A 20,894-nucleotide genomic window follows, 5' to 3' on the forward strand; every position below is an offset into this window, starting at 1 on the left:
AATGGAAAAATAAGACTTTGAAGCATGAATGGGTAGGTGAGGGGTGAATGTGATCTTAGGCAGAGAGAAATGGGTGAGTAAGAAGATGCAAATAAAATAAAAATATTTGAAGACAGCACATGGAGCACCTTAACTGGCATGAGGGCCTCATGTATGTGCAGAAAATCACTTGTGTGATTACACTGAATCGCTCATTAATTCAACAAATATTTATTGCTAACTTAGCAAGTCTCTGGCAATATTCTGGGTGCTAAGGAGCCAGCAGTAAATAAATTGTGTACCTCTAAAATGTGAGGGGCGTCACCTTGATTTGGGCTCCAGCAGCAGCCAAGCTCTGCCCTCCATCCCTGCCTGCAGAGAGGGACTGCCTCTCTAGGCCATTCCCCCATGCAGTGGATACACCTGCCCTCCCCCCGCATGGTAGGCTCCTCTGACGTGAGGGCAGACACAGGAGCCCAGTGTCCGTCTCTGCTTGAATAAATTACCGCCCCATCCTCTTCATGCATAAAACATGGCACAGGAGGCCAAGAGGCTCAGCGAGGGCAGCCCAGAGCTGCAGCTGCCTTCGGGCCAGTCAGGAGTTAAGGGAAGGAAAGGAAAGGCACGTTACAAGATAAAAGAAGTCAACGGAAGCCTCAGACAGTAAAAAAAAAAGAGAGAGAGAGAGAGAAGAGGTTTGTGTGTTTTTTTTTTTTTCTTTTTAATTTTTATACGTCTGGACTTAACTTCCGGGATTGCTGCGAGACCCTTTTGTTCCTCTGCCATGAGAAGGTTTTAGGCCACTCTCTTGGGACCATGGTGTTACCTTCACGATTACACTGGATCCGAAACAGGCCATGGAGGGAGAGGATCCGGAGACGGCAGCTGCACAGTGAGTGTCCCCAGGAGTGTTTTCCATCCCCTACTCCCACCTTGGTTTTCTGCTCAACACACTCATTTCTTCCTGCCTGCCAACTGGCCCCGACCTTCCCCTTCCTCCACTTTCCTATACATCCCCTTTCAATGCACTTTCTTATTTTCCATCCACTTTCTTCCTTCCCAGACATTTCCCCATTAGAGGTAACTAGATACGCTTTGTTTCAAGTGGCAAGTAAGAGAGGGTTGCTTTTCTTTATGTCTCCATCAAATACAAATGAATATTTACATAGGTCAAGAAGTCAGGTGAATTGGAATTTTTATTTTTTACAGTAGGGAAAAAATGGAATGTCTAAATCAAACAGGTTATCAGCGGTATAGCCAGAATGGGGTGAAATTCAAGGATCAATGCATCATATTCCTTTAACGGACCCATGGTATGTTTCTTAAATGATCAAAGGCACACTTGAGTTGACAGGAACTCTAACCAAAAGGGGGATTTTAGTGTTGAAATAATCTGAGAAAGAAAAAGCATTCCAGATATATCTCAAGACTATTTTCTATCAACAAGTAACAAATTAGTGTATGTGTCTGTTGCTAGAGAGGTTTATTTATCTCAGATGTCAGCACATTCAAATGGCTGGAGGGGCTGAGTGAGAGAGAGGAGTCTGTTTTCATAGGAGTAAAAAATAGTTCACTTTTTTCTTATCTTGGTCATGAGAAAAACAATAGTGAAACCACAATGATAAATTATAACTAACAGTTGGCCTCTGTATGTGGAGGCAATAGGGAGTGGTGGAGAGTGTGGCAAAGGGGGAGGGCCTCTGACATCCAATGCAATCAGATTGCTTCAATGAGGAATGGTCCAGGTTGCCAGATTTTCCACCTTTTCGAGAAAAGCTAGAAAACTACTAATTTCTAAGTGAAATCTCTAAGGTTTAAACATTGACAGTTAATTCTTTAAATTTTAAATATTATAATTACCAATGCTCTGATGCAAAACATGACAACTATGAACCACCAGTTATATGCTGGGTGCTATACTCATTAAAAGTCCATTACACAGTGTTGTTTGTGCCTGCTTATATGCTGGGGGCTGTACTCATTAGAAGTCCATCGCACAGCATTGTTTGTGTCTAGTTATATGTTGGCAAGTCTTTCTTATGTGTTAAAAGCCCCTGGTACAGACAGTTAAATTAAGATGACTGAGTAGTTTTGGAGCATAAGTGTCAAACACAGTCACAGACTACCCACTTAGGAGCCATGCTGGGCTGGTTGGATTCCCAATGGTAACCCACATAAAAGGAAATATTTTGCAAAAAATACATATTTTTTTATTTCAGGTTAATGTGAGGGTACAAACAACCAAATCACAATCTTTGAATTTGTTACATAGAGTCCCTCTTGTAGTTACGTCCTGTACCCCAAAGGTGTGCCATATTCCCCTACATTGTGCCCATTCAGTGGGAGCCCCCAAACCTCCTTCCTTCTTCCCTTCTCTCATTCCTCCTCCCCCCGCTTGAATTGAAATGAGTTTTTCTCCTATTTGGGCATGATTATTTTTCTTCAACATAATTGAAGCCCTGGGTAATTTTCTCTCAGCTTTCACTTTCTTGATCATCCGTTTCTTTTATGTGAACCTAACCTGAATGTGAATTCCAGTTGTTGTGATACTCATTCTGCGCTCGTAAGAAAATAATTGTGATCCTACAGTTTTAAGACAATACCTCTTCCTCAGGATATATCACTAGCTTCATGGTTTCAATAATATGAGTGGGAAGTTGGCCTATACTTGAAAAGCAAAAACTGTGGGAAAAGCTTACTTTACTACAGATATTTTACTTCAATGATGAGACTAACTTCTATCTGGGTGTTGTGCTATTTTAATATGAAATGTTAATAGATGTTTAATCTCAGGTCAGTTTTAAGTAGACTAGTTCTGACCTCTTTGGTAGAAGTGTCCAAAGAAGGAGGGAATTCTAACATTTTTCTAGGGTAGTCAAGAGCCCTGCTGTATGAGAGTCAGTGGGAGTCAGAAATAGGAGCAGGATCAAGTGATGGTTTGGGGGAGTTGATTTTTTCCAACTCATGGAAGACCTGTGCATGTTTGAAGGCAGAGAACTAGAGGAAGTGGAAGGGGAGAAAAGAGAGAAGATACCAGCAAGGAAACTGGGGAAGCTTCTTGCTGCAAACACCAGCCTGCAGTGCTAGCCCTCAACAGTGTGTTACAGCTGCTAAAATCTGCTTTCATAAATTTGCCTGTCTTCTTTCTCTGAGGTTTTTCTCACAGGTCAGCATCCTCTCCAACTTGGGGACTGGAGCTTTATTGCCCTTTGAGGTTATTCTGTCATTGAGAAAAATAAGTAAATAAACCTCTTTTCCTCAAACGCACGAAGGGACCTTGAATAGCAATAGGAAGTACGTGTGTGATGACTCTCTTCCTCCCGTGCCCACACAGACATTGCTAATCAACCACAGCTCTCTGTCTCTCTCTCCCGTGGAGGCCAGGACTTGCTTAGAATCCTTTCCAGCCTAGTGCCCTAGGCTGCTATTTCTAATCAATTCATAATTGCCTAATTGGTTGAAACCTGTATTTTTTTCTATTACTTCATAACAAATTACCCCAAGTTTATTGTCTTAGAACAATATATATTTATTACCTCACAGTTCCTATGGCCATGAATTAGCTGGGTCCTCTGTGCAGGGTCTCCCGAGGCTGCAATCAAGCTGTCATCTAGGGCTGCAGTCTCATCTGAGGCTCAGGGTCTTCTTCCTAGCTCAGTGGTTGTTAGCAGAATTTGGTTCCTTGTGGTTGTAGTCCTGAGGTCCTCAGCAACTAAAGGCTCCCCACTGTCCCCTGCCACACAGCCCTTTCCACCATAAGGCGATTTGCTTCCTTCATGAAAAAACCACTTGTGGACCCTGAGAGACCCTGAGGGGACATTTCCTGCTCTTCCAGGAGGAGGGGATGTGTGTTTGTGCCCACAGTGGCTCTCCCAGGATATTTCAGTGCAAGTAAGTACAACAGAGGTGACAGAGCCCATGTGGAACTTATTGCTCCGCTCTGTAAAGTGTTGAACTCCATGTCCCGCCAAGGAGCCGGTGGGAGAGGCTGCAGGGTAGCACCCTCTATAGACTCCAATCAAAGGAATGGAAATGGGCTTTCTCTGTCCCACTGAAAAGACAACAACAGTGACAAAGCTGATAGGCACTTGAGATTAGGGATGCTGCTGTCTCAAAGATACCACTGGTGACTTCCTTCCCAGTGGTAATGTGTCTTTATCATCTAGTTCTGCTTTGCTTGCTGTTCTCCTGAATCAGGGTGATGGTTTACTTAATTGCAACTGGGCGAGAAGGAGACCAGGTCAGGCAGCCGTCTGAGTTCCACAGACCATCCCTGGCTGTGGTTGGGGCTGTATGCGTGATTTTGCAGGACAGCACTCTGCCTGCGGCCTTCCTGGGTTCACAGTTCTACACAAGGAGGTAAGAAGCCAGCTGGTTACTCTTTACCTTCCACGAGGCTCTAGAAGGCACTCTGATTCATGGAAAGTATCTTGAGTCTCTTCTAAATACCTCTGTGTCTTCAGATGAGAAGTGCAGGCTAGGAGCCAGTGCTGGGCAGGCCCCAGGAAGGCAAAGGGGCCATGGGTAGGAGGAGGGTGTGGGTATCTTTCCCAGCAGCCTCCATCTGCACACAGGCCACCCACTCCGCAGATGGTCCCTGCTTGCTGAGAGATCCAGCATCACCTTACAGAGCAGCCCCGCTTACTATCAGCTTTCTGTCCTGGCGGAGCTGTTATGTGGCCAGAGCTTGCAGATATGTCCTCGGGCCTTGACTATGCTCATGTTTCTCTCCTGGGCTCCTCCCCTCTGGGATGTTGTACCTGCAGGGGGAAGCTCTACGCTGCAGATTTAGCTTTTTGTGGATATAGATGCCAAAACACCCTAGAGCACAGCGGAAGTGGTGCTGTTGCCCTTCCCAGCCTGCTGATTCCGCGTCTTGTTGGGACTGTCAGAATTGCCGCTGAATGGCAAATTCCTTGTGCTGCAGATGCTGGATTCAGGCCGGGCTTCTCCACTTCATTACACGCTAGACACATTCCTCTCTTGGTTTCTGTTTCCTTTAAAGTCGTAAGCTTAAAGATTTGGGAGTAGGCCAGTGAGGGGTCACCCCAAATATAGAAAACAATGAAACCTTTAAGAACATTCTCTACAATTCATAGGTTACATATTTTCCTGGGTTCCAGTCTAGACACCTGCTAAATTTGTTCATTAACAGCCTCATCGCAGACAATAGGCAGCTGGGCTCCACAAGGCCTGGGTTTCTCCCTAGTTCAGAATCTTATTTACCAGCAGCTCTGCCAATTACACAGACTGTAACCATTTGTTTGGAGACTGTAGTATTTATACTGGCATAAGGATTATTTATATACCTTCAACATGGCATTACCTATTTTCTCATTTATCCAAAAGAATAATGGCTTCTGTAGGAGACTTACCCTCCTCCCTCCTGCCTGAATGAATATGTGGGTGCCATTGCCAAATGTCCAATTCCAGCTTCTGCTGTCAAGGAAAAAAAAAAAACAAAATGATGGGAAACTCGAGAATGGGAGATACTTTGAATAATTCAAGGGGCTTCTGTTGGTTGAAAATGTGCTGTCTTTGCATGTATATTGATCTGCCAAGGATAGACAAAAGAGTGTGTGTAGGGAAAAGGGAAGGAAGAAGAAAAAGCTGCAAACACAAATACAGCTAACAGACATAAAAAAGAAAATGAAAACAGCAGAAGGATTAGGGAGCTCAGAGCTTGCTTGAATCTTGAAGCCTTTTATTCTCAGGTTGGTTGTTTATAGAGGAATCTGAAGAGCCCAAAAGTTAAACACTAGACTGACAACTTGGTCTTTGCTTGGAAACACAATAGCAAATTTTCTCAGAAGTGTTAAGCTAGTGCATCAAGTTGGAGGTAAGGATAACCCTAGGGAATGAAACCATCTTGAAATATGTTAGTGCAAATTTAAGCCAGTATGCCTCTGAAATAGCAAGATCCAAGGAATTGTTTCCCTGTGCAAAAATATATTAATTATGTATACACATACACCCATGCTCGCGTGCACTCACACGCACACACTCCAGTTGTCAAAACTGTGAGCTTAGGCTGTAACATTGAAAAATAAAACTACTGATTCTGTTTTCATCTGTTACAAAACTAATGTGTCTATGTTGTGTAAAAACCAAGCAATACAGAAACATACGACGTAGAGGAAGTGATGTAGAATTCCCAGACCCCACCCCATACAGCATAGTACTTTCATTTCTTTTTCTAAAATATTCTAAATATATTCTTTTCATGGGATCAGAATAACGCCATGTCTGCAACTCATTTGTTTCATCTGACAACATCACTTGAGTATCTTTTTATGTGTATGTCAGTAAATGGTAATAAATATATTCAGACAGGATCTATACAACCACATCCATATAAAGGCTTGAAGAGTTGGGGGCAGTTTAAATGTATCTGATCTGATTCACTTAAATATTTTCAAAAATTATTATAATTATCCAGTGGATTGTATTGGGTGGGAATTGAACTGTCCACATAATTATTTACATATGCTGGCTGTCTGTGACTCTCCGGCTATCCCTTACTGCTCTTCTCTTCCTAGATGGAAACTCAGCTGTTTAAAAGATAAGGGTAATCAGGAGAAGGTATGTGTGTCTATTTTCAGAAAACTATCCCTCACACAGTCTTTGTATTTTTCGTTTGTTTGTTTTTTGAGACAAGAGTCTCAAGCTGTCACCCACTTTCTATTTCTCAAGCTCAAGTGCTATGGTGTCATCATAGCTCACAGCAACCTCCAATTCTTGGGCTCAAGCAATCCTCTTGCCTCAGTTTTTTCTATTTTTAGTAGAAACAGGGTCTCGCTTTTTGCTCAGGCTGGTCTCAAACTCGTGAGCTCAACCAATCCACCCACCTCCGCCTCCCAGAGTGCTGGGATTACAGGCATAAGCCACCAAGGCTGGCCTCTTACATACTCTTTGAAGCAAAGATCTTTTCATTCCCCCACTAAATGGAGGGTGATTTGGAAATAAGACCATTCCTAATCCTGTCAAGGTTTGGTCCCATTGGTGCCTGGTTTCTGAAGCACCAGAGATGTTCTTGTGCTTGGGAGCAGGTGGGTTGGTACTTAACCTTCATGACAGAGTAGAAGGAGCCCTCCAAGGCCTGAGCCTGCAGAAAGAAGAGCCAGGCAAGATCAAGGGAAGTATCAGAGATATTTGCTAATGCTTTGAATTACGGCTGTCCCAAGCTTGATCCCTGAGGATGTTACCAAGAGTCAACTTTAATTTTCATGCAAGTGAAAAAAACCATAAAGGATTTGCTTGCTAATACAGCATCAAAGGGAAGACAATAAATATAGGTCAATGACTCAGCAAGAACCCTAAGAGCTCTGCCCCCCTGCACTAAGGGGAAGCTTTACTATTAATATCAGGATGGTTTCAAAGGGAGAGGAGGGGTACTCTTTTGAATATGAAAATAATTTTGTGGGTCTACAACCAACCTTTTAGATTGTATAGACAGTGAAAGAAACATATTAGATGTATTTTAAAAATGTTTTCCAACATTTTATTATTAACAAGTTTCCTAAATAGAAAAGTTGCAAGAATTATACAGTAAATATCCATATAACTACCACCTAGATTCTACCACTAATATTTAAGTGTATTTCCAAATCACCCACACCTATCTGTGTAGCTAGCCCCCATTGATAAATCTTATTTTGTAATGCTTTCAAAGTAGCAGGATTTTATCTGCATATTTTATTCTAAACACTTAAATATATATCTAATTAAATCTTTGTTAATTTTTTAAATTTTAATCAGGTTTATTGAGGTATAATTACATAGAGTAAAATTTACTTTTTAGTGCACAATCCTGTGAGTCTTGAAAATACCTACTGTGTAACCACCACAATAATCAAGACATGGAAAAGTTCCAAGACCCCACACATTCCCTCATGCCTCTTTGTAGTCAATCCCTCTCCCCAGCTCTTGTCTGCATAGTTTTGGCTTTTCCAGAATATCTCATAAATGAAATCACACAGTATGGAACCTTTTGAGTCTGGCTTCTTTCACTTAGCATAATGCATCTGAGATTCATCCATGAGGCTGCACACAAATTTGTTCCTCTTCATTGCTAGGTAATATCCATTATTATTGGATGCTTTTTTATAAGGTGTAATTATTTGCAGGTGATAAGATCTGCAATCACTGAAAAGCATGGCTAAGCAGCAGTCACCAGACTGGACAATTCCTGAGGTCTGGGGTGTTGCCATTCTGTCCGTGACTCTGATCCCCTCTCAGGAGAAGCTCCAGGCAAATCAGGGACTCTGAACCTCTCTGAGTCCCACTCCACCTCACCTGTACCCTGGGAATATCTTCAGTGGGACCCACTCAGGACTGGTTTCTTCAATTAGCAGAAATGATTATGATTCAGAAGTATTAGACCCGTTGTCAACACTTCACAGTTTGACGGTTTTTTTCTTTGACACCATATGTGATTGCAGAACCTGCACATAATACCAAGATTATTTCCCCCCAGCGTGAGACCTGGAGCCAGGCTGACAGACAAGGACATGGACAAGGGAATGCAGAAGGAGGGGCGAGAGGGAGGAGCTATTCCGCACGGGTGTCTGTACTGGCCCTGAGGAGCTCGGACCCTGTCATGGAGGATGCTGGAGTCCAGCTGAGGTTGAAGAGTTTTCTGTTGCCCAGTTCTTCCACTCCATTTTCTTTCCTTACCTTGAGTTACAATTCTGTGTTTTGCATATGAAACAATAACCATCTTGCACACAGAAGGAAAAGAGTGAAAGAATATCTTGATTTCTTTTCTATTTTTTTTTTTTAATAGGGACAGAGTCTCACGTTATCGCCCTTGGTAGAGTGCTATGACATCACAGCTCACAGCAACCTCCAACTCCTGGGCTTAGGCGATTCTCTTGCCTCAGCCTACCAAGTAGCTGGGACTACAGGCGCCCACCACAACACCCGGCTCTTTTTTGTTGCAGTTTGGCCAGGGCTGTGTTTGAATCTGCCCCCTTGGTATATGGACCGGCGCCCTACTCACTGAGCCACAGATGCTGCCAATATCTTGATTTCTTAAGGAAGTCATCCAGTAACTTCATGCTTTTAGTCCAGCCTTTAACTGAGTAGCCCAGACATTGTTAGGTCAACAAATCAATTTTCTTCTATTTTCCCCGAGCAGTCAAAATGAAGATGTCTGGTTTTTAAGATGAGAAACATAATCTTCAGGGTGAGACCACTTTTTTTTTTCTTTACCCTCACGCCTAATGCAGTCACTAGTTCTGTATCATCTGAGAAGTTGATGTAGGCACATTGAGGGCCCCAGCTCAGGGTATGGGACTTGTTTCCTGGTCTTTCCCCTAATCTGTGAGATGAGTTAGGCCACACACCCTCTCAGTACAGTCGATACACAGGCATTACATTTTGTTCCTGCCGTAAGTTGTCCTTGGTTTCCCATTCACCTCTTTTTCGTGGTTCCTGTGAAGGTATCCTCTCCCTTTGCTCTGCGGCCTGCAGTGGGCTCTCCCCTTGGTCCTAGGCAGAGCCCCATTCTCAGGGCCTTCCTTACCTTTTCCCTCATCCAATCCAATCTGGTCCAATCCAATCCACTCTTCCCCATACTTCCTGATGCTAGTGTGGACCAGATGATGGGTCCAAATGTATCAACTTGATAAAAATGGTTAAAACTGTGCATTCTTAGGGGTAGAGGTAATTTCATGTGCATGATCTCATTAGAGGCTCACAATTATCCTGTGAAGTTGGAAGGGTCTGTATTATTATCCCCTTTTTCGTGTATGGAAAATGAGGCCCAGAGAAATGAATAAGTGGGAACATGTGTCATTTGTTGAAGCCAGTGTTACTGTTGGGCACTGTACCAGCTGCTCTGAATGTTAGGTATTATTTCACTTAATCTTCAGTCCAAACCTGTGAGGTTGGTAATTATATTCATTTGACAAGCAAGGACTCCGAGGCTCAGAGAAGTTAAACGATTTGCTAAAGGTCACACAGCCCCAGAGTGGCAGAGCAAAGCCATGACTCAGAGACATTTGTGCTAAGTTCAGAGCACTTTTTACTGCTGGAGCCAGGATTCAACACTCAAATCAACTGACTGCCCAACCCCCAGATCTCATGGTCCTCAGGCAACCACTCTGCCTGTTCAGAAAATGTAGCAACCCTCTCTCCAAATCTCAAAACAGGGACCCAGTTGAAATGCTTACAGCTCTAGGAGTCTCCTAGGAGCCGAACCAGGGGTGGCAATGTCTGGCAGTAGTAAAGAAGATATTTGGTGTCTATTGGAAACTGTATCTTCTTCCCAAGTTGTGCTGAAGGTGCAAGTATCTGAGAATACAGCACAAGGAAAACTCTGAGTCTAACTAAATGTTAAAATCTCTATGGAATGTCTACTATGAGTCCCTGGATTATTTTCTGTGCAACATGGGGGTCAGGTAGGTACCACTCCGAGCTCAGATTTTGAGCACAGAGCTGGTTGGAGTCTTAGGCAACCGACTGACTTCCTGCTGACAGTGGCCACTCTGCTTTCTCCTCCAGAACTGAGAGTGAGCAGGACTGGCCTCCCCATAGCTGTCCACTATTAGGCACCTCTGCCTCTACTCAGCTCCAGTGGCTGTGTCCCGGACATCACTTGACCCATGGTACTTGCGTTTTCCCACTTGTCAGTCACCTTCCCAACGTGGGGATGTCTTCTGACCACATGGTTTCCAGGACCCTCTCTGCAGGGCCTCAGCTGAGGTGTAATCGCACCAGGATGCAGGGACCTCACGTGCGGAGCCCAGCCCTTTCCCTCCCCAGTGCAGAGGTATTGTTCAGGGCTGCTCCCTTGCCTACTGGAAGATTCCCCCTCCAAACCCAAAGGGGCCCCTTCCGAATTTGCCACTTATAGGATGGCTGCTGCAAGGCTGGTGACCTGTTTTTTTTGACAACACTAGAATCAGGCAAGCTTTTCCTTCTGTGCTGTGCATGGAGAAATAGAAACCACTGCCCAGCATGTCTATTTTTAGGTGCTAGCCCTTGACCCTCTCACAGAGTTCATGCTCATAGCCTGTCCTTTCTAACCCTTGGGATGAGTTTGCACTTCACCATTGAGCTGCTTCTCTGAAACCCACCACAGACTAGGAAGCTCTGTAGTTCAGCGCGCTTCACTTCACTTTTCTAGGCCTTGGCTTCTCTGTGGGCAAAATGAGGCAAAGCGAATCAACCCCACACAATAGTCATTTGTATTAAGTGAGCTAATGCACATGGAAATATTTTGTCAGCTGTGCAGAACCCCCCAAATTCTTTCTACTATTTAAATATAGAATGTATTAGGAAGTTCTTAATGGGCTTACTCTTTTTTTTGTTTGTTTTACTATCTAAAATATTGAAAAACTGGGGATAGGAGGCTTGCAGATCCCACAGTGTGCTGTTTTCTTAAGTGTTCCTTTTAGCCTTATTGTGCCAAAGGACTTGTGAGGCCGCTGCTGTCAGCAAACAGACCATCACTCACACCTCAGCTGCAGTGGAGTGACCTGGGGATTGTGCAAGACAGACCTGCCCCTTCTCAGCCTGCGCTGACTGGTGAACACAGGAGTTATTTATTTCCTCCAGGCCTCAGCCTCTTATCTCCCGCCAACTTTTGTTCAGAGGCAATTCCTGCTTTATACCCCAAGATTTCCCCCTGTTTACCTTCTTTAGCATCATCGTGGTCTTCCATTTAAGACTGCTGTAGTCTCCATTTGACAGCAAATGGTCAGCAGTTCAAAGAATTGGAAAATTCATGTTCATGATTTCCTAAAAAGTATACATAAACTTTTTTCACTTAAAAATATATGGAAAAAGAAATGAGAAATTTACAATAAGTCAAATGGAGTAACAAAGTATTGCCTTCTAAAAATACTCAGACTTCTTGTTTTTCTTTTTTTTCTTTTATTCTTGAGGATTCATTGAGGGTACAATAAGCCAGGTTACACTGATTGCAATTGTTAGACACAGTCTCACTTTTTTGCCATGGGAGAGGGCCATGGCGTCATAGCTCACAGCAACCTCAAACCCTTGGGCTCAAGCAATCCTCTTGCCTCAGCCTCCTGAGGGACTGAGGGAGGGACTACATGAACCCGCCACAGTGCCCAGCTATTTTTAGAGATGGGGTCTCGCTCTTGCTCAAGCTGGTCTCCAGCCTGTGAACTCAGGCACCATCTGCCTCGGTATTCCACAGTGCTAGTATTACAGGCGTGAGCCACTGTGCCCGGCCTCAGACTTCACCAGAACACTTTAGAAGATTAATCTCTTCAGTATACCTTTTATTTCTTTATTTTTCATTTGCTAAGCAAAGGTGGATTTTATGTCTATATGAATTATTGTAGATATGAGTTAGTAAGTCTTCAACTATTTGGCTGTCCTATATACAGATGGCAAAATGCATGCCTTCATAAATATCTAATAAAATCACCCGCACAGCTAAATACAACACATGGAAGCAATTCTACTCTCTTCTACACAAAATAGCCCTAATTAATCATACAGCACTGAAAAACAAATGTTTTATGTAGCTTTTAATAGCTTTTAATGGTTTCATTCATTCTTTAGTTTTACCTGTGAATAACATACATTTATAAAACCGTCTTGCTGAGCACAGTGCTTTGAAAAATTTGCTCATGACTCAGAAAAACCAACCATGTCTGCAACTTTTAATTCCATGCAATTTCTTCAATTTATTTTATTGGTGAATACACTTACAATTTGGTTTCAAAATGCCATGTATTAAAGTGCAAACTGAGCATCCCCTGGAGTCAATGGAGTCCTGAAGAAGCTCATGAATGTATTAGTCTTCCCATCAAGCCTGTATTTCCTCTCTTGGATTCTTGACCTCTAAAAAACCCAAACTCTTACTCTGCTTAGTGACTGCTCACTAGAGGACTCAGTGAAAGGAATGATTGATTGCTCCTTAAAGTGCAAAAACAACAATTCCAAAGCCATGTTGTGCACACTCATCACATAACAGGAAGAATTTTTGTTTAATTCTGTGTGCATTTTCTATATTTTCATTTGTATGATTTTCTCTATTTAAACATTCAACTTTTATTTTAATCAATATGTTCTGAAAAGAGTTAAAAATTTTAAAATACTTTATTTTTATTATTAAATCATAACTTTGTACATAGATGTGTTTATGGGGTTCAGTGTACTGCTTTGATATACCATGTGAAATGCTTACATTCAACTAAGTAACACATCCATCATAATTATACTCATTTCTTAATAGTTTTGAAATGTACCATTGCATCATTGCACATTAGGTGAGGTCCCCCCAAATACCCTCCCTCCTCCCATACCCCCCTCCCGTCCTCTCCACTTCCCTCTCTCTCCTCTTCCCTTCTGCTTTCTGGACTGTAGTTATGTTTTGCCATTCATATGATTATAGGTGATTATACATTGATTTCATAGTAGTATTGAGTACATTGGATACTTCCCACACACACATTTTTGAGATACTTTACTAAGAAGAATATGTTCCAGCTCCATCCAGGTAAACATAAAAGATGTGAAGTCTCCATCCATGGTGTACATATATCACAATTTGTTAATCCATTCACGGGTTGATGGGCACTTGGGCTGTTTCCATGTCTTGGCTATTATGAATTGGACTGCAGTAAACATTCTGGTGCACATGTCTTTGTTGTAAAATAATTTTTGATCATCTGGGTATATACCTAGTAGAGGAATTGCAGGATTGAATGGTAGGTCTACTTTTAGTTCCTTGAGTGTTCTCTAAACTTCTTTCCAAAAAGGTCGTATTAGCTTGCATTCCCACCAGTGGTGTACAAGTGTTCCCTTCTCTCTGCATCCACGCCAACACCTGTAGTTTTGGGATTTTGTGATATGGGCTAATCTTATTGGAGTTAGATGATATCTCAAAGTAGTTTTGATTTGCATTTCTCTAATGATTAAGGATGATGAGCATCTCTTCATGTGTTTGTAGGCCATGCACTTGTCTTCATCAGAGAAGTTTCTGTTCAAGTCTCTTGCCCACATAGAAATGGGGTTATTTATTCTTTTTTTATTGATTAGAGTTCTCTGTAGATTCTAGTTATTAGAACTTTGTTGGACTCATAACCTGCAAAAATCTCTCATTCTGAAGGCTGTCTGTTAGCTTTACTTTGCTCTTGGCTGTGCAAAATCTTTTTAGCGTGATCCGATCCCAGTAATGTATTTTTGGTGTTGCTTCAATTGCCTGAGGGGTCCTCTTCATAAAATATTCTCCCAGGCCAATTTCTTCAAGTGTTTTCCCTGCATTCTCTTCTAGTATTTTTATAGTTTCAATGTTTTAAGTTTAAATCTTTTGGCAGTGCCTATGGCTCAGTGAGTAGGGCACCGGCCCCATATGTTGAGGGTGGTGGGTTCAAACCCAGCCCCGACCAAACGGCAACAAAAAAATAGCTGGGCGTTGTGGTGGGCGCCTGTAGTCCCAGCTGCTCTGGAGGCTGAGACAAGAGAATCACGTAAGCCCAAGAGTTAGAGGTTGCTGTGAACCGTGTGACATCATGGCACTCTACCAAGGGCAGTACAGCAAGACTCTGTCTCTAAAAAAAAAAAAAAAAAAATCTTTTATCCAGTGAGAATCCATTTTTGTTAATGGTGAAAGGTGGGGGTCCAGTTTCAGTCTTCTACAGGTCGCCAACCAGTTTACCCAGCACCCTTTGTTAAATAGAGAGTCTTTCCCCTACTGAATATTTTTAATAGGCTTGTTGAAGATAAATCAGTAGCTGGGTTCATCTCTTGGTTTTCTATTCTGTTCCACAAATCTACCTCCCTGTTTTTTGTGCCAGTACCATGCTATTTTGATCACTATAGATTTATAGTATAGCCTGAAGTCTGGTAACGTGATACCTCCTGATTTGTTCTTATTTTTGAGTAACATATTTGATATTCGAGGTTTTTTCTGGTTCCATATAACATGAAGTACTATTTTTTCCAAGTTCTTTAAAGTATGACAATGATGCTTTAATAGGGATTGCATTAAATCTGTAGATTGCTTTGGGTAGTATGGACATTTTAATAATGTTGATTCTTCCCAACCACGAGCATGGTATGTTTTTCCATTTGTTGACATCTTTAGCTATTTGTTTTCTCAGAGTTTCATAGTTCTCTTTATAGAGATCTTTCACGTCCTTTGTTAGGTAAATTCCCAGATATTTCATCTTCTTTGAAACTACTGCAAAAGGAATAGAGTCCTTCACTATATTTTCAACTTGACTATTGTTGGCATATATAAAAGCTACTGATTTGTAAGTATTGATAAAATACTTTTAAACTTTTTTAAGAACACTTTTGCTTTTGTTTTACGGCACAAATAGTACTAGAAATGGAGGGGAAGGATAAACCTCCTTATCTGTCCCTGTCATTTTGTTTTTTAAGATCCCAAGTGAGACAAGGAAGAAGCAAGGGAAAAGGAAGGCATTTCTGGACAGGAAGACTACACGAAAAAGGCATGAGCTCTGAGCGTTAGTGAGGGAGCATGGTGACTAGCCCAGCCTGACCAGAGAATTATGGAAATTAAGGTTGTGGCAGACGTGGTGAGGCTCTGGAGGGTCCCAACATCTGGCTGAGGTCACGTCTATAGCATAAATCTGTGAGGGACAAGACTGAAATCTGTCCTAGTATATGAAACAGTCCCAAATTCTTTAATTCTTTGACTTGAATAATTGGTTTATAAGAGAAGGTCGGTGCCAGGGGAAAGCTAAATGCTAGACTGTAAAAATAATGCTCTGTAACTATGTAGAAATAAATCCATAAATCTGATGGGATTAGAAACATTTCTTTTTAGGTACAATTTACATGGAGTAAAATTCACCCTTTCTAGTTTATAATTCTGGGTTTTGACAAATCCATACAAGTAGTGTAACCACCATCCCAATCAAGGTACAAAAAAAGAGTTCCATCATACAAAAACAGTTATCTCATGACTCTTACAATCAACCTCTCTACCCAGCCCTTGGCAGCCCATGATCTGTTTTCTGCCTTTATAGTTTTGCCTCTTCCAGAATGTCTTTTAAGTGGAATCATATCGTATGTAGCCTTTGAATCTGGCTTCTTTCACTTAATACTCTTGAGAACAATCCAGGTGATTGCACATTATCAGCTCAGTCCTTTTCGTTGCTGAGTACTATCTTACTGTATGGATGTACCACAATTTGTGTAATCATTCACAATTAAAGGACAATACATTTCTTTTTAACATGACTAGTATTCTACTTCTAGTTTTAGGGAGTTTAGGAGAGCCCTCCTCTTTCCTCCCCACTCTGTGACCCCACAGAGCCAGTGGAACATTGGATTTAGCTAAGGCAGATGCTGTTCCTCAGTTCTGCCAATGCTGCGTTCTAGGTTTTGCCTAATGTTTTGCTTTTACTTTTCTCAGCTTAATTTAATTCACTGATATCCTTCTCACCACAGGTGTCTTTTGATGACCTGGAAAGCTGTTTTCTCTGTTTCTAGTAATAGTTATTTATTAACAACTGAAGTTACCATCCTTTCAGCCCCACAACATTCTCTGAAGCCAAACTTGTAACTCTGGGTTGAATATTGGTGGGTGAATAATCAGATGTGTGGTCACGCCCAGCTAACCCCTATATATTCACAATAAATGGAGAGAAGGGAGCCAATAAAGAAAAAGAAGAGGGGGTTAAGGAAGCAGAAGGGTCAGGAAAGAGAAAGGGATAAAGAGGACAGAGGTGATATGACCTTTCATTTAAGTGTAATAGGAGGCCCTCTCTGCCTCATGCCTACTCCCACACATAGGTCCCAGAGTTCATGTAGGTGGTGGGAGTTCTAAGAACTTGATCTAAAATATAGTTAAGGAGGAAAAGGTAACTTAAAATCATCTACTTTTTCTGCTTTAGGATTCTTGTGTGTAAACAAAGAAATTTAAGTAAGTGACTCTGGTGTTTAAAGTTTCTGCTACTTGGAGATAATATTTTAGATTTATGTAGAAATCCCCTACTGAGTAACAGTGCTCTGGAAGCCCAGCACAGGGCAAACACTGGGATCATGACAACAAGGCTTTTTTTAAGGGTTAGAAATGTAAAAGTAATTACAATCAGTAAAAACCCATGAAATGAGCACTGTCCTACACACCAAGTGAACAAAGATTGAACTAGATATGAATCTTACCCCCAAAGACTTTACAGGCTAGCCCTGTAGATCAATAGGATTTATAACTATACCTTAAGAGTTATTTTGACAGAATTATTTGTGAATGTTCTTTTGGCTAATTTTTGGACATTGAATACCTATTACTTTGGTAATAAGAGAGGGAGACAGAGATGAAAGGACTAATAAGTGTTTTGGACTAGAGGTTGTCAGACTTATGGAAGTAACAGCTAGATATTAGGATGTCAAGACCCAGAAATAGTATCAGAAAGGAACTAGTGGGAGGAGATGTCTAGTGGAAACCTGTTACAAGTGGCAGACACATCTATCTTAATCTATGTTGACACTCTCATTCACAGTGAGAATGAAGCTGAAATATTAGATTGACTCATTGGATAGCATAGGGGAAATTTACTCTTAGAGAAATCTGATAAATTACAAGGAGCAGAGCCTAGGAGAAAGAAATACGTGTCAGGAAAACTCTTGCATGTTTTATTTCAAATCCTACTTAGCTCTATTTTCACTCTTTAATTGAGTCAGAAGGATTTTTAATTGAGGGGAAAATTTTCTTTCTTTCTTGTATAATTTCTCCAAAAGGAGAAATGTTACTTTGGTTTATTATTCCAACAATAATAAATTAACATTATCATTTTAGTAAATCCTATTGTGGTGCATATTATTGGAGATAATGTAAAAAAAAGTACAAGTGGGACATAAAATATGCCCTATAATCCACCATCTAAATATAACTATTAACATTTTGAAGTATGACTTTCTACTCTTTGGTTTACAAAGGTATTATACATAACTGAGGCATACTATATATTTAATTTTGGTACTCTGATTCTTTCAATTAGTATAACATCATAAAAGGATCCCCATGATAATAAAAATTATTCAAAAATCGGATTTTTTTTTTTGCAGTTTTTGGCCGGGGCCAGGTTTGAACCTGCCACCTCTAGTAATATGGGGCCGGTGCCCTACTCTTTTGAGACACAGGCACCACCCCCAAAACTGGATTTTTAATACAATAGCTATAATATATCATCATACAAATGTATCAAACCTCATTGACATCTTTCTAATTTTTCACTAGAATTAGCACCTCTATACAATTATTGTCCACATCTCTGATTATTTTAATATGGATGTTTTTTGTTTCTGTTTTTAAGAGACAGAGTCTCATTCTGTCATGCAGGGTGGCATGCAGTGATGTAATCTTAGCTCACTGCAGACTCAAACTCCTGGGCCCAAGGAATCTTCTTTCCTCTGCCTCACAAAAACTAGGATTGCAGGTATACGCCATCATACCCAGATAATTTTTAAAATATTTTTAGTGTTGGGTGCCTACGTTGACAAGGCTGGTCTTGAACTCCTGGTCTCAAGTGATCTTTCTACCTCAGCCTCCAAAAGTACTGGGATTACAGGTGTGAGCTACACTGCCTGGCCAAATGACTTCTTTATGTGTAATAATAAGATATAAGCAAAGGGCATACTTTTTTTAAGGCTCCCGATATATATTGCCCCTTAAAACTGATAATAATTTATCCTAAGAGTGTAACAGTGTTCCTGTTTCGTTAACTATGCCGTATATTAGAGTATTTGTATTAAGAAATATATACACATTGGTCAAATGTGGGACAATTTGGGCATCAAAAATAATAATGCCTGCAATGGAATAAAATACATTAAATATATGAAAATCTATGACTTTGTAATGAAACACACACAAAATATCATTGATCATGTTTGGAGATTGCCAGAATACTAACTTTTTTTTGTTAATGTTGTTTAGAGAGCTTAAAACACATTTTTCCTTTCCTACTTGAACTGTATTTCAAGTTAACCAATTATGAAGCAGTGAATGGGAACAACAATCATCAGTGGATGTCTAAGCTCTCAACAAAGGGTTATTGGGGAACTTTATAATAGAGGGATTGACAGATATCACCTGAACTCACCAATCAATCTTAACATGAGTGGGACAGCTAGGCATATGCCTTAGGACAGGCATCCTCAAACTGCGGCCCACAGGCCACATGAAGCAGTGTGAATTGCATTTGTTCCCATTTTGTTTTTTACTTCAAAATAAGATATGTGCAGTGTGCATAGGAATTTATTCATAGTTTTTTTTTTTTTTTTAACTATAGTCCAGCCCTCAAACAGTCGGAGGGACAGTGAATTGGCCCCCTGTTTAAAAAATTTGAGGACGCCTGCCTTAGGAGTTGGTTAATACAAAGCGTATAGCAGGGGTCCTCAAACTATGGCCCGCGGACCACATGTGGCCCGCTGAGGACATTTATCCGGCCCGCTGGGTGTTTTTTGCCACAGCTGTCTGTCCTGCTTAGCAGCCGACTTGTCCTGGGCTGCAGTGCACATGTGTGGAATGTGCACCAACTCTCCAACTCTGCTCCTTCTCTCTGTCTCTCCCCGCCCCTCTTTCTCTCTGTCTCTCCCCACCGGGTGTTATTGCCATCCTGCTTAGCAACCCACTGTCCAGCCGCAGTGTGCATGTGTGGAATGTGCCCCCAAACTCTCTGAATCCCCTCCTACTCTCCGACTCAGCTTCTTCTCTCTGTCTCTCCCCACCCCTCCTTCTCTCTGTCTCTCGACTCCTCATCTCATTCTCTGGTGTAATCGGAGGAGTCACCAAGTTGCATGTGCAGAACCTGCTGCTGCCTAAGGACCGAGGTAAGAACAAGTTAGGATTTTTTTTTTTGAAGTTAGGAGGTCTTTTTTTATTATTATTTTGCAGTTAGTAGGGCTTTTTTTATGCAGTTAAGGGGGGCCTTTTTTTCCTGAAGTTAGGGGGTCTTTTTTTTTGCAGATGGGGCCCCTTTTTTGAAGTTAGAAGAGCCTTTTTTTTGAAATTAGGAGAGTCTTTTCTTTTTAAGTTGGTTAGCTGGTTGGGGGTAGTTTCTGGGGGGTTGCATCACAGTGATAACGCAAATAGCGCTCAGTACTAATGCAATTTGCTCAGAGGTTATGCACATGGTCAGAGCTCAGAGGTAATGCAAATAGTTAGTGCTCAGTGATTATGATAATTGTAAGTGCTCAGTGTTAATGCAAATTGTTAGCACTCAGTATTAATGCAAATTGTCAGCAGTCAGTGTTATCGCAAATGGTCAGTGCTGTTATCGCAAATGGCCAGTGGTCAGTGTTAATGTAAATGGTCAGTGCTCAGTGTTATTGCATGGGGGCCCCAAACTGGTAATCTGCCTAGGGTCCCATGGGAACTTAATCTGGCTCTGCAGACAGCAGAGGAGTAGGAAACCCAATTTAATTGACAGTTACATTGACAATTTTATATTCTGCTTGCTATTCAGTTGTGTATGATGTTGTATGTTGTGTGCTGTGTAAGCCCCAGTTCACACTGTTGCAATCTCTGAGCAGTGCGAGTTCAGCCATATGCTTGTATGGCTGAACTTGCATTAAATTCGGAAGAAAAAAGGCATATGTGCCTTCTTTTTTCCTGCAATGTAATCTGATCACATGGGTCTTCTCACCCATGCTATCAGATTCCTGTGCGAGTTCACAGATCGCAGTGCAGTTCACACTGGGTAGGGTGAACTGGAAAGGTAGTGGAGGAATTGGCTCTATAATCATGCCTGTTCCTGCATCGCACCAGTGTGAGCCTGAGACAAAAGCAGAGTTCCGCCATATGGGCACTGACAAGGCTGAAATTATGTGGACTGGCAAAGCTGCATTGATGGACGCTGATCAGACTGCATCGATGAGCAGTGCAGTCTATATCTCTCTGTGTGGGCAAAGTTATTGCTGGTATATTGTTTTTGGAGCGCTGTATATATACATTG

At 41.5% G+C, this 20,894-nt stretch overlaps 1 protein-coding gene across 2 annotated transcripts in view; it reads left to right on the top strand.

Annotated features, from left to right (window-relative positions):
• Window positions 1–697: 697 nt before the first annotated feature.
• Window positions 698–20,894, top strand: part of RIPOR2 (RHO family interacting cell polarization regulator 2) — a 269,719-nt gene continuing 249,522 nt past the window's right edge. For both annotated transcript variants that reach the window (XM_053602052.1, XM_053602056.1), the window contains exon 1: window positions 698–871. In XM_053602052.1, coding sequence (XP_053458027.1) covers window positions 796–871 — 76 coding nt within the window. In that variant the 5' untranslated portion in view covers window positions 698–795. The remainder of the gene's footprint in view (window positions 872–20,894) is intronic.

This window comes from Nycticebus coucang, chromosome 9, assembly GCF_027406575.1.
Source record: "Nycticebus coucang isolate mNycCou1 chromosome 9, mNycCou1.pri, whole genome shotgun sequence".
Classification (NCBI taxonomy): domain Eukaryota; kingdom Metazoa; phylum Chordata; class Mammalia; order Primates; family Lorisidae; genus Nycticebus; species Nycticebus coucang.